Consider the following 13,569-nt stretch of genomic DNA (forward strand, 5'->3'; position numbering starts at 1 on the left):
GGTCTTTGACTTAGTGTGTTAAAGTACATCGGGTGCACATACCAACGCATGATTTAAAAAGTTTTTTTTATACGTTTAAAACACTTCCTTGTGGTCCAAATAACACGTAATGGTGGTTATTCGGTCAAACATTTGCATTGATTTTGTTGTACAGACAATCTTCTGTGGGCGGACTTTTTTTACGTGGAGAAAGTTTGGAAAAAGACAAAACTTTGTAAATATCTCCGTCATGCCTCCATAGTTTTATTAAATTTTTTTGTGATTTATGGTGATCCCAAAAACATAAGTTTTGCATAATATTACCTATTGGTCTTGTATAATAGGACCCTTAAAACAGGGGACAGGCCAATAATCCCCAAACTATATCTTGTAAAAAATTATGTTTTAAATCAGGGGTCTCAAACTCAATTTACCTGGGGGCCATTGGATGCAGAAACTGGGTGAGGCTGGGCCGCGAGAAAAAGTTTGCTTAAAAAAAATATTTTTAAGTGTCTTTATTTTTATTTTCAACGAAAAAAAAATCAAAATATAAATGAAAAAAATGAGAATTAAGTAAATAAATCAGTCATAAGTAATAACAATAATAATTTGATTCCTCCAGTCAGCAATAATATGTGAGGAAATGCAAATTACACAATAATGAAAAAAAAAAAGGGTTTGAATTGGTCCAGGTAATCGGGGACTGTTATTACTGACGGACAGGTGTCGCGGTGTGACTGCAGCCAGGTCTGTAAGAAATCCCTCGTCTCCATGGCAACGTTTGTCGCTTTCACTCATTTACCGCCATACTTGCATACCCTCCCGGATTTACCGGGAGACTCTTGAAATTCAGCGCCTCTCCCGAAAATCTCCCGGGACAAATTTTTCTACCGAAATTCAGGCAGAGCGGGAGGCCACGCCCCCTCCAGCTCCATGCGGACCTGAGTAAGGACAGCCTTTTTTCACGTCTGCTTTCCCACAATATAAACATCGAGCCTGCCCAATCACGTTATTACTGTAGAATGATCGAGGGCGAGGTCTTGGTTTCTTATGTGGGTTTATTGTTAGGCAGTTTCATTAACGTCCTCCCAACACACATCAACAGCAGTCCCGTTTTCATCTACCGTAAAGCAGTTCGTCTGCCGTAAACAGCAATGTTGTGACACTCTTAAACAGGACAATACTGCCATCTACTGTATATGCATATGTGACAGTAACATCTACAGCTTTTAGAGAATGCAGCGCACAACTGCGCATACAACAAGGAGACGAAGCAGAAGAACGAGGAAGATATAGTCGTGGAGACGCCGACGACGAGTAAGATGAAGAAATACGCTTGTAAGTTCCAAGCCACAGCTGCGATTGGACCTGGATAGCCTCAGGAAGCAAAGATTGACCGGTTTTGGGCCATGATAGGGAGAGATGGAAGATTCCAGACTCTAGTGCATTTGATGAAAGCACTTTGGTGCGTGCCACACAGCAATGCATCATCTGAGAGGGTGTTCAACATGGTTAGAAAAATAGTGACAGAGATTAGAACAAGGATGGACAATTCAACCCTTTACTCAGCAATGAGTAGATGAGTGTTGTGTGTGTGTATATGTGTCAATAAATGAACACTGAAATTCAAGTATTTCTTATATATATATATATATATATATACTTATTTATCCATGTTTTTATTTCAAATCTGCAAGGAAATGCGCAGTGAGTAGGGTGGCCATGCACCTGCTATTTATAAACCAATATTGCAGTTTGCTGCGAGGTTTGTTCTCCCAGGATGCAAACGGACGACTCCGGACAGGACTTGCAGGTAGGAACATATTTAATTATCTTCTCTTTATATATATATATATATATACATATATATATAAACACACACACATTATATATACATATATATATATATATATCTGTCTGGTTCAGATGGAATAATCACAAGGCCTCCTTTAGAAACCAGACTTTGCGGAATTCTACAGAACTCAGCAAGCACATTTGGAACCTCAAAGACAATAATGTTGAATATTCAATAACATGGCACATTCTTGCATCCAGCACACCTTACAACAGTGGTAATAAAAGATGCAACCTATGCTTGAAAGAGAAACTGTTTATTATATATCATCCAGATCTGTCATCCCTCAACAAGCGCAGTGAAATCATTTCAACATGCCGCCAGAGACGGAAACACCTCCTAGGTAACACAAGAGTCAATCACCACACCCTACGCCTGCCTGTACCCACCCACTCTGTGCCCTATATAAACCATTGTATGTGAATGCTTCCATTAAAATCTGCTGATGATTGAGGGAACCCCTCATGAAACAGTTCTGTAGAGATGAAGTACTCTTGTGATTTTTCCCACACCTATATATATATATATATATATATATATATATATATATATATATAGGTGTGGGAAAAATCACAAGACTACTCTTGTGATTTTTCCCACACCTATATATATATATATATATATATATATATATATATATGTGTAGGTGTGGGAAAAATCACAAGACTACTTCATTGCGCTCTACCACGGTATCGAGCACTATTCTCTGGATAATCCAATCAAGACATATATATATATATATATATATATATATGAAATACTTGACTTGGTGAATTCTAGCTGTAAATATACTCCTCCCCTCTTAACCACGCCCCCGACCACGCCTCCACCCCCCACCTCCAGAAATCGGAGGTCTCAAGGTTGGCAAGTATGTTTACCGCTTTTCCACCAAGGCAGGGGTAGGCAACCCAGAACGTTGAGCCATTTTGGTCTAGTGGAAAAGCGTCAAAACGTTTCTCTGCTTGGATCACGCAAGTGACGTCAATGTTCGGCCCTCGAGAGCCATATACCACACCGCGATTGGTAGATTCCTCCAGCTCCACATACAACGCTGTCAAGCGCCATGCATATAAAACTTGCGGGCCGCAAAAACATTAAACTTTCATATTAAGGTGCGGGCCGCAAAATAACGTGTCGCGGGCGGCAATCGGCCCGTGAGCCACTTGTCTCAGACCGGTGTTTTAAATCGAAGATTTCCTTGTTATAAAGAATACAGCACAGTGCCGCTACTCGCCAGCTTGCAACTTCAGTGCTAATAGCTAGCTATCTTGGATGCTGAGAATGTTATAGTAATACGGAATACTTATTTATCCATGTTTTTATTTAAAATCTGCAAGGAAATGCGCAGTGAGTAGGGTGGCCATGCAACTGCCATTTATAAACCAATATTGCAGTTTGCTGCGAGGTTTGTCCTCCCAGGATGCAAACGGACGACTCCGGACAGGACTTGCAGGTAGGAACATATTTAATTATCTTCTCTCAAAAAGTTACCAAAAATCGGAAAACAAGGCTGATCGATACAAACATGAAACTGTGGCATGAAACAACTAACCAAACTATGGCAACTAGCAGAACTATGGAATTGGACCTGAAACGAGCAATGATGCCAGACTGAGTGAGACCAGGGCATAGACTAAATAGTCGTCTGATTAGTGCCCGGGCAACAGATGAGCGTCCCAAACACCAACCAGAGGCAGGTGAGTTCATTATGTAACCATGGTGACTAAACAAACTCAGTAGGTGCACAAACAGGAACTAAAAGAGTCCAAAACTAACACAACATAACAAAAACATGACCGTTTTTAAAAACATTTAAATGTGTGGAAAAAATGCAGGTGGAATCTAAAAATATATATATAGCAAAAGTAATGAACCCAAAATTCCCCCCCCCCCCCCCCCCTACAGTACCCTTGTGTGGTGTTCGGGTCTGTGGGACCCGTTTTCATTTTTTATTAAAAGAAAAATGATACAATTAATGAATTTTTCAAACTGAGACTCACTGACTTTGGCTCATTTTCTGTGAATAAAATATATCAGAATACATATTTAATGACCACACACCATACACCCCCCCCTACTCATTTCTATCACATATAAGATGTCCGGGTCCACTGGACCCGGGGCTAATAAAAGTGGAAATTGATGTTCAGGGTCCTTGAGGGGTGCATAGGAGTTTGCCCAACCAGTCTACATGTGCTTTGTGGACTTGGAGAAGGCATTTGACCGTGTCCCTAGGGAAGTCCTCAGAGATTATGGGGTATCGGACTGTCTGATTGTGGTGGTCCGCTCCCCGTACGATCAGTGTCAGAGCTTGGTCCGCATTGCCGGCAGTAAGTCGGACACGTTTCCAGTGAGGGTTGGACTCTGCCAAGGTTGCTCTTGGTCACCGATTCTGTTCATAACTTTTATGGACAGAATTTCTAGGCACAGTCAGGGCGTTGAGGGGATCCGGTTTGGTGACCGCAGGATTAGGTCTCTGCTTTTTGCAGAGGATGTGGTCCTGATGGCTTCATCTGGCCAGGATCTTCAACTCTCACTGGATCGGTTTGCAGCCGAGTGTGAAGCGACTCCCAAGTCCGAGTCCATGGTTCTCGCCCGGAAAAGGCTGGAGTGCCATCTCCGGGTTGGGGAGGAGACCCTGCCCCAAGTGGAGTAGTTCAAGTACCTCGGAGTCTTGTTCACGAGTGAGGGAAGACTGGATCGTGGGATCGACAGGCGGATCGGTGCGGCGTCTTCAGTAATGTGGAAGCTGTATCGATCTGTTGTGGTGAAGAAGGAGCTGAGCCGGAAGGCAAAGCTCTCAATTTACCGGTCGATCTACGATCCCATCCTCACCTATGGTCTTGAGCTTTGGGTTATGGCCGAAAGGACAAGATCACGGCTGAAATAAGCTTCCTCCGCCGGGTGGCGGGGTTCTCCCTTAGGGTGAGAAGCTCTGCCATCCGGTAGGAGCTCAAAGTAAAACCGCCGCTTCTCCACATGGAGAGGAGCCAGATGAGGTGGTTCAGGCATCTGGTCAGGATGCCACCCGACCGCCTCCCTAGGGAGATGTTTAGGGCACGTCCCACCGGTAGAAGGCCATGGGGAAGACTATCTCTTCCCGGCTGGACTGGGAACGCCTTGGGATCCCCCGGGAGGAGCTGGACGAAGTGGCTGGGGTGAGGGAAGTCTGGGCTTTCCTGCTTAGGCTGCTGCCCCCGTGACCCAAACTCTGATAAGCGACAGAAGATGGATGGATTGAGATGAACAAGTATGTAAACTTTTGACCATGACTGTAATCTTGATTTCCAAACGCACTTTGTGCTGACAGAAAGGCATTTTACTGTTTTTTTTATTCTCAATTGGTGCTCAGGTATGTTACAAACTTCTAGTTTTTCGATGAATGCTGATTTGTTATTAATACACACATTTGTTACGCTCCAGCGGGTCATTTTATCCTCTCTGTGTCGCTGTGCTGGTTTTCCACATGACCACAACCGCCGAGTTGAAAAAAATGGTTTCCCCCGCTTCCAGAGTTTCTACAAGGGGTCTGGAACTAATTAGAGCAGAGGTCGGGAACCTTTTTGGCTGAGAGAGCCATGAAAGCCAAATATTTCAAAATGTATTTCCGTGAGAGCCATATAATATTTTTTAACAATGAATACAACTAAATGCGTGCATTTTTAAGTAAGACCAACATTTTTAGAGTATAATAAGTCTCTTATTATTTTTAATAACATTGTTATTCTGAAGCTAACCAATAATAAATCAAATGTCATGTCTGTTGATCATGTTTTTGTTTGGCCATGTGCTGTTTGTCCTTTGGACTCTTTAAGTTCCTGTTTTTTTTCCACTCCCTTGTCTGGTTTCCTTGGTTACTCATTTTTTCCACCTGACTCTGGTGGACAAAATGCCCGCTCACCTGCTTCCCGAGCACTAATCGGAGGCAGTATTTAAGCTCGTCTTTGCCAGTCAGTCTCCCTGTGCTGACTTGTTTCATGCCATGCCAAGTAAGTTTTGTTTGATTTACGTTCTTAGTCTGTTTATGCGTTAGCTTTGTTCTTTAGCCCAAGTTGTGCCTCCGCTGTGAGCGATTTTTGTTTGTATATTTTTTTAGTTAAAATTAAATCATTTTTTACCTAAATGCCATGTCCCAAGTAGTCCGTAGTAGTCCCCAATCGTGACATAAAATGCTTCTTACCATTAATGCGACTTCTTGAACAGGTGCAGTAGAAAACGGATGGATGGATATAAATGCATGAGAATGTTTTATATTTTGCACGTTATTTTTACCACTGTGATTACCAGCGAAATTATTCATAATTATCGCGTTAAGCAATGTCAGCTAAGATTTGTCTGAGAGCCAGATGCAGTCACCAAAAGAGCCACATCTGGCTCTAGAGCCATAGGTTCCCTACCCCTGAATTAGAGCATTCTTTCACACGTGAGACCGGGACCACCACCCCAACAGCGGACATCTGGCCTCCAATGGTCAGGCTTGTGTGTTCCCAGGTAAACAAAGACACTACGTTTTGCGTGGGGCTTGCAGGACAAAGCCGGCTTGTTCGGTTTGCTTCAGACAACATGGAGGAGGAAGGGTGCAAGAGGGGGGAAGAAGTGGAGAAGGAGATGCAGAGGAGGGGGGCACGGATATGTGGAGAGGAGGAGCTCTTTTTTTTCCGTCTCACCACAAGAAATCGGTGAGTGTTTTTCATTTAAATGGAGCCTGGACTGCTTACGCAACTCTGTGTTTTTCTGTGTTTTATAGACAGTTTGTGAGCGACAGACAGCAGCAGCATGGCCAGCCGGTGAGTACCATCAAGTCTTACTTCAAATGCATGCTGAAAAAACATTTAAAAAAGGTCTTCTAGGACAGTGTTTTTCAACCACTGTGCCGCGGCATACAAGTGTGCCGTGGGAAATTATGCAACTTCACCTAAGTGGTCCCAAAAATATTTTTTTCAAATCAATAATTGTAATCTACAAATAATGTGCCGTTGCTTAGTGTCTGTGCTGCGTAGAACTCTGCATGGTGACCACGTAATACTCCATGTCAGTAGGGGGCAGCAGGTAGTTCATTGCTTTGTAAAAGTCGGAATGTCGGTCACAATGTGCAGGTCAAAATGTTTATGATGCTTAAAGGCCTACTGAAATGAGATTTTCTTATTTAAACGGGGATAGCAGGTCCATTCTGTGTGTCATACTTGATCATTTCGCGATATTGCCATATTTTTACTGAAAGGATTTAGTAGAAGCATTTAAGTCTCATCTTAAAACTCATCTGTATACTCTAGCCTTTAAATAGACCTCCTTTTTAGACCAGTTGATCTGCCGCTTCTTTTCTTTCTCCTATGTCCCCCCCTCCCTTGTGGAGGGGGTCCGGTCCGATGACCATGGATGAAGTACTGACTGTCCAGAGTCGAGACCCAGGATGGACCGCTCGCCTGTATCGGTTGGGGACATCTCTACGCTGCTGATCCGCTTGAGATGGTTTCCTGTGGACGGGACTCTCGCTGCTGTCTTGGAGCCACTATGGATTGAACTTTCACAGTATCATGTTAGACCCGCTCGACATCCATTGCTTTCGGTCCCCTAGAGGGGGGGGGGTTGCCCACATCTGAGGTCCTCTCCAAGGATTCTCATAGTCAGCATTGTCACTGGCGTCCCACTGGATGTGAATTCTCCCTGCCCACTGGGTGTGAGTTTTCCTTGCCCTTTTGTGGGTTCTTCCGAGGATGTTGTAGTCGTAATGATTTGTGCAGTCCTTTGAGACATTTGTGATTTGGGGCTATATAAATAAACATTGATTGATTGATTGATTGATAGAGAACATCGACGATACATTTCGTAGCTTTTTAGTCGCTAATAAAAAAGCCTTGCCTTTACCGGAAGTAGCAGACAACGTGCACGTGATGTCACGGGTTGTGGAGCTCCTCACATCGTTCATAATCATAGCCTCCAGCAGCAAGAGCTATTCGGACCGAGAACGCGACGATTCCCCCATTAATTTGAGCAAGGATAAAAGATTTTTGGATGAGGAAAGTTAGAGTGAGGCACTAAAAAGAAAAGGCGGCGGCAGTGTGAGCACGTTTCAGATGTAATTAGACATGTTTACTAAGATAATTCGAGGAGATCCCTTATCTCAGGGGTAGGGAACCTATGGCTCTAGAGCCAGATGTGGCTCTTTTGATGACTGCATTTGGCTCTCAGATCAGTCTTAGTTGGCATTGCTCAACACAATAAGTAATGAATAATTCTGCTGGTAATCACAGTGTTAAAACATTCTAATGCATTTTAATCCATCTATTCATTTTTCTACCACACCCGTTCAAGAAGTCGCATTATTGGTAAGAAGTGTTTTATTTATTATTGGTTAGCTTCAGAATAAAAATCATACTAAAAATAATAGGAGACTTAATGTAATAAACCAAATCCCTTTACTTCCATTGTTAGCCGCCTCTTACTAGCAGTTGTTCATAATTTACAATACACAGAAAATGGAAAGACGTCTCATATAGGGATTATGGATGATGGGTGAGAATCACTCCAAAACAAGTGCAGTTCCCCTTTTGAATGTGCACTTTTTGTACTAGATAGATAGATAGTACTTTATTTATTCCTTCGTGAGAGTTCCTTCAGGAACATCTACATCACTTATAGAAGAATTGAGTAAGGGAAAAACATATTTTGATATCATATTTCCTTTTCTGCCTGACATTGTCTAGTGTGGAGCATCCGGCAGCAGGCTACAAGAAACTCTTTGACACCGTGGAGGAGCTGAATGAGCCAATCCCGGCTAAAATCACCGGTAAGAGAGAGTACAAAGAAAACACACCTGGCCAAAATTATTTGGCCACCCATCCAAATGATGAGAATCAGGTGTCCTAATCACTTGGCCCGGTGTATAAAATCAAGTACCGTACTTAGGAATGGAGACGGTTTCTACAAACATTTGTAAAAGAATGGGCCGCTTTCAGTGATTTCCAGCATAGAACTGTCATAGGATGCCACCTGTGCTAGAAATCCAGCCGTAAAATGTCCTCGCTTCTAAATATTCCAAAGTCAACTGTCGGGTTTATTATAAGAAAATTTAATATTTTGGGAACAACAGCAACTCAGCCACCAAGTGGTGGGCCACGTAAACTGACAGAGAGGGTGTAAAAAAAACACACCTGGTGCAATGTCATGATACTTTATATCGCCAAAATTATTATGGCCACCCATCCAAATGATGAGAATCAGGTGTCCTAATCACTTGGCCCGGTGTGTCAAATCAAGTACCGTACTTAGGAATGGAGACTGTTTCTACCAACATTTGTAAAAGAATGGGCCGCTTTCAGTGATTTCCAGCGTGGAACTGACATAGAATGTCACCTGTGCAACAAATCCATTCGTAAAATGTCCTCGCTTTTAAATATTCCAAAGTCAACTGTCGGCTTTACTATAAGAAAATTGAATATTTTGGGAACAACAGCAACTCAGCCACCAAGTGGTTGGCCACGTAAACTGACAGAAAGGGTGTAAAAAAAACACACCGGTTGCAATGTCATGATACTTTATATCGCCAAAATTATTATGGCCACCCATCCAAATGATGAGAATCAGGTGTCCTAATCACTTGGCCCGGTGTATAAAATCAAGTACCGTACTTAGGAATGGAGACGGTTTCTACAAACATTTGTAAAAGAATGGGCCGCTTTCAGTGATTTCCAGCATAGAACTGTCATAGGATGCCACCTGTGCTACAAATCCAGCCGTAAAATTTCCTCGCTTCTAAATATTCCAAAGTCAACTGTCGGGTTTATTATAAGAAAATTTAATATTTTGGGAACAACAGCAACTCAGCCACCAAGTGGTGGGCCACGTAAACTGACAGAGAGGGTGTAAAAAAAAACACACCTGGTGCAATGTCATGATACTTTATATCGCCAAAATGATTATGGCCACCCATCCAAATGATGAGAATCAGGTGTCCTAATCACTTGACCCGGTGTGTAAAATCAAGTACCGTACTTAGGAATGGAGACTGTCTCTACCAACATTTGTAAAAGAATGGGCCGCTTTCAGTGATTTCCAGCATAGAACTGTCATAGGATGCCACCCAGGCAACAAATCCATTCGTAAAATTTCCTCGCTTTTAAATATTCCAAAGTCAACTGTCGGCTTTATTTTAAGAAAATTTAATATTTTGGGAACAACAGCAACTCAGCCACCAAGTGGTGGGCCACGTAAACTGACAGAAAGGGTGTAAAAAAAACACACCGGGTGCAATGTCATGATACACTACATTGCCAAAATTATTTGGCGACCCATCCAATTGATCGGAACCAGGTATCCTAATCACTTGGGCTGGTGTGTAAAATCAAGCACTTATTCATGGAGACTGTTTCATCAAACTATTGTAAAAGAATGGGCCGCTTTCAGTGATTTCCAGCATTGAACTGTCATAGGATGCCACCCAGGCGACAAATCCATTCGTAAAATTTCCTCGCTTTTAAATATTCCAAAGTCAACTGTCGGCTTTATTATAAGAAAATGGAATATTTTGGGAACAACAGCAACTCAGCCACCAAGTGGTAGGCCACGTAAACTGACTGAGAGGGTGTAAAAAAACACACCGGGTACAATGTCATGATACACTACATTGCCAAAAGTATTTGGCGACCCATCCAATTGATCGGAATCAGGTATCCTAATCACTTGGGCTGGTTTGTAAAATCAAGCACTTATTCATGGAGACTGTTTCATCAAACTATTGTAAAAGAATGGGCCGCTTTCAGTTATTTCCAGCATAGAACTGTCATAGGATGCCACCTGTGCAACAAATCCAGCCGTAAAATGTCCTCGCTTCTAAATATTCCAAAGTCAACTGTCGGCTTTATTAGAAGAAAATTTAATATTTTGGGAACAACAGCAACTCAGCCACCAAGTGGTAGGCCACATAAACTGACAGAGAGGGTGTAAAAAAAACCACACCTGGTGCAATGTCATGATATTTTATGTCGCCAAAATTATTATGGCCACCCATCCAAATGATGAGAATCAGGTGTCCTAATCACTTGGCCCGGTGTGTAAAATCAAGTACCGTACTTAGGAATGGAGACTGTTTCTACCAACATTTGTAAAAGAATGGGCTGCTTTCAGTGATTTCCAGCGTGGAACTGTCATAGAATGTCACCTGTGCAACAAATCCAGTCGTAAAATGTCCTCGCTTCTAAATATTCCAAAGTCAACTGTCGGCTTTACTATAAGAAAATTGAATATTTTGGGAAAAACAGCAACTCAGCCACCAAGTGGTGGGCCACGTAAACTGACAGAAAGGGTGTAAAAAAAACACACCGGTTGCAATGTCATGATACACTATATTGCCAAAAGTATTTGGCCACCCATCCAATTGATCGGAATCAGGTATCCTAATCACTTGGGCCCGTGTGTAAAATCAAGCACTTATTCACGGAGACTGTTTCATCAAACTATTATAAAAGAATGGGCCGCTTTCAGTGATTTCCAGCGTGGAACTGTCATAGAATGCCACCTGTGCAACAAATCCATTCGTAAAATGTCCTCGCTTTTAAATATTCCAAAGTCAACTGTCGGCTTTATTATAAGAAAATTTAATATTTTGGGAACAACAGCAACTCAGCCCCCAAGTGGTGGGCCACGTAAACTGACAGAGAGGGTGTAAAAAAACACACCGGGTGCAATGTCGTGATACACTACATTGCCAAAAGTATTTGGCCACCCATCCAATTGATCGGAATCAGGTATCCTAATCACTTGGCCTGGTGTGTAAAATCAAGCACTTATTCATGGAGACTGTTTCATCAAACTATTGTAAAAGAATGGGCCGCTTTCAGTGATTTCCAGCATGGAACTGTCATAGAATGTCACCTGTGCAACAAATCCATTCGTAAAATGTCCTCGCTCCTAAATATTCCAAAGTCAACTGTCGGCTTTATTATAAGAAAATTTAATATTTTGGGAACAACAGCAACTCAGCCACCAAGTTGTAGGCCACGTAAACTGACAGAGAGGGTGTAAAAAAAAACACACCTGGTGCAGTGTCGTGATACACTACATTGCCAAAAGTATTTGGCCACCCATCCAATTGATCGGAACCAGGTATCCTAATCACTTGGGCTGGTGTGTAAAATCAAGCACTTATTCATGGAGACTGTTTCATCAAACTATTGTAAAAGAATGGGCCGCTTTCAGTGATTTCCAGCGTGGAACTGTCATAGAATGTCACCTGTGCAACAAATCCATTCGTAAAATGTCCTCGCTTTTAAATATTCCAAAGTCAACTGTCGGCTTTATTATAAGAAAATTTAATATTTTGGGAACAACAGCAACTCAGCCCCCAAGTGGTGGGCCACGTAAACTGACAGAGAGGGTGTATAAAAACACACCGGGTGCAATGTCGTGATACACTACATTGCCAAAAGTATTTGGCCACCCATCCAATTGATCGGAATCAGGTATCCTAATCACTTGGCCTGGTGTGTAAAATCAAGCACTTATTCATGGAGACTGTTTCATCAAACTATTGTAAAAGAATGGGCCGCTTTCAGTGATTTCCAGCGTGGAACTGTCATAGGATGCCACCCAGACGACAAATTCAGTCGTAAAATTTCCTCGCTTCCAAATATTCCAAAGTCAACTGTCGGCTTTATTATAAGAAAATTTAATATTTTAGGAACAACAGCAACTCAGCCCCCAAGTGGTGGGCCACGTAAACTGACAGAGAAGGTGTAAAAAAAACACACAGGGTGCAATGTCATGATACACTATATTGACAAAAGTATTTGGCCACCCATCCAATTGATCGGAATCAGGTATCCTAATCACTTGGGCCGGTGTGTAAAATCAAGCACTTATTCATGGAGACTGTTTCATCAAACTATTGTAAAAGAATGGGCCGCTTTCAGTGATTTCCAGCATAGAACTGTCATTGGATGCCACCCAGGCAACAAATCCATTCGTAAAATTTCCTCGCTTTTAAATATTCCAAAGTCAACTGTCGGCTTTATTATAAGAAAATTTAATAATTTGGGAACAACAGCAACTCAGCCCCCAAGTGGTAGGCCACGTAAACCTTTTTTCTCATTTTTTGTGTGTGCAGGGAATTTACCATCATGGCTCGGCGGCAGTCTCCTCAGGGTGGGACCCGGTCTCTTTGAGATCGGGGACCAACCTTTCCACCACCTCTTTGACGGACAGGCGATCATGCACAAATTCGACCTGAAAGACGGTCGGGTGACTTACTTCAGGAAGTAAGTATAGCACACTTTATATTAACAAAAACAAGGACTCATAACCGATACTTTACTGTATCAGTAAAGTACATAAATGTGGTACAGTAATGTACCACCATGCTTTACGGTATGAATGGTGTTCCTGGGATTAAAGGCCACACATTCTATCCTCCAAACATATTGCTGGGTATTGTGGCCAAATTGCTCAATTTTTGTTACATTTGACATCATACTTTACTTTATCAGTAAAGTACATAAATGTGGTACAGTAATGTACCACCATGCTTTACGGTATGCGTGGTGTTCCTGGGATTAAAAGCCAGACCTTTTCTCCTCCAAAAATATTGCTGGGTATTGTGGCCAAATTGCTAAATTTTTGTTTCATTTGACATCACATGAACAAAGGTAAGATACTTTGCTGTAACAGTTACTTTACTGTACTCCCACTAGTCGAGAAATAAAGTAAAAAAAAACTCATCCCAGCATCCTCTGCAGTGGACA

General features: G+C 42.2%; 1 protein-coding gene across 1 annotated transcript in view; it reads left to right on the top strand.

Moving 5' to 3' along the window:
- Window positions 1-6,494: 6,494 nt before the first annotated feature.
- LOC133540847 (retinal Mueller cells isomerohydrolase-like) overlaps window positions 6,495-13,569 on the top strand; it is a 41,313-nt gene continuing 34,238 nt past the window's right edge. Inside the window, exons 1-4 of the mRNA XM_061883817.1 lie at window positions 6,495-6,513; window positions 6,582-6,621; window positions 8,539-8,621; window positions 12,936-13,086. Coding sequence (XP_061739801.1) covers window positions 6,611-6,621; window positions 8,539-8,621; window positions 12,936-13,086 — 245 coding nt within the window. The 5' untranslated portion in view covers window positions 6,495-6,513; window positions 6,582-6,610. The remainder of the gene's footprint in view (window positions 6,514-6,581; window positions 6,622-8,538; window positions 8,622-12,935; window positions 13,087-13,569) is intronic.

This window comes from Nerophis ophidion, linkage group LG22 (genome assembly GCF_033978795.1).
Source record: "Nerophis ophidion isolate RoL-2023_Sa linkage group LG22, RoL_Noph_v1.0, whole genome shotgun sequence".
Classification (NCBI taxonomy): domain Eukaryota; kingdom Metazoa; phylum Chordata; class Actinopteri; order Syngnathiformes; family Syngnathidae; genus Nerophis; species Nerophis ophidion.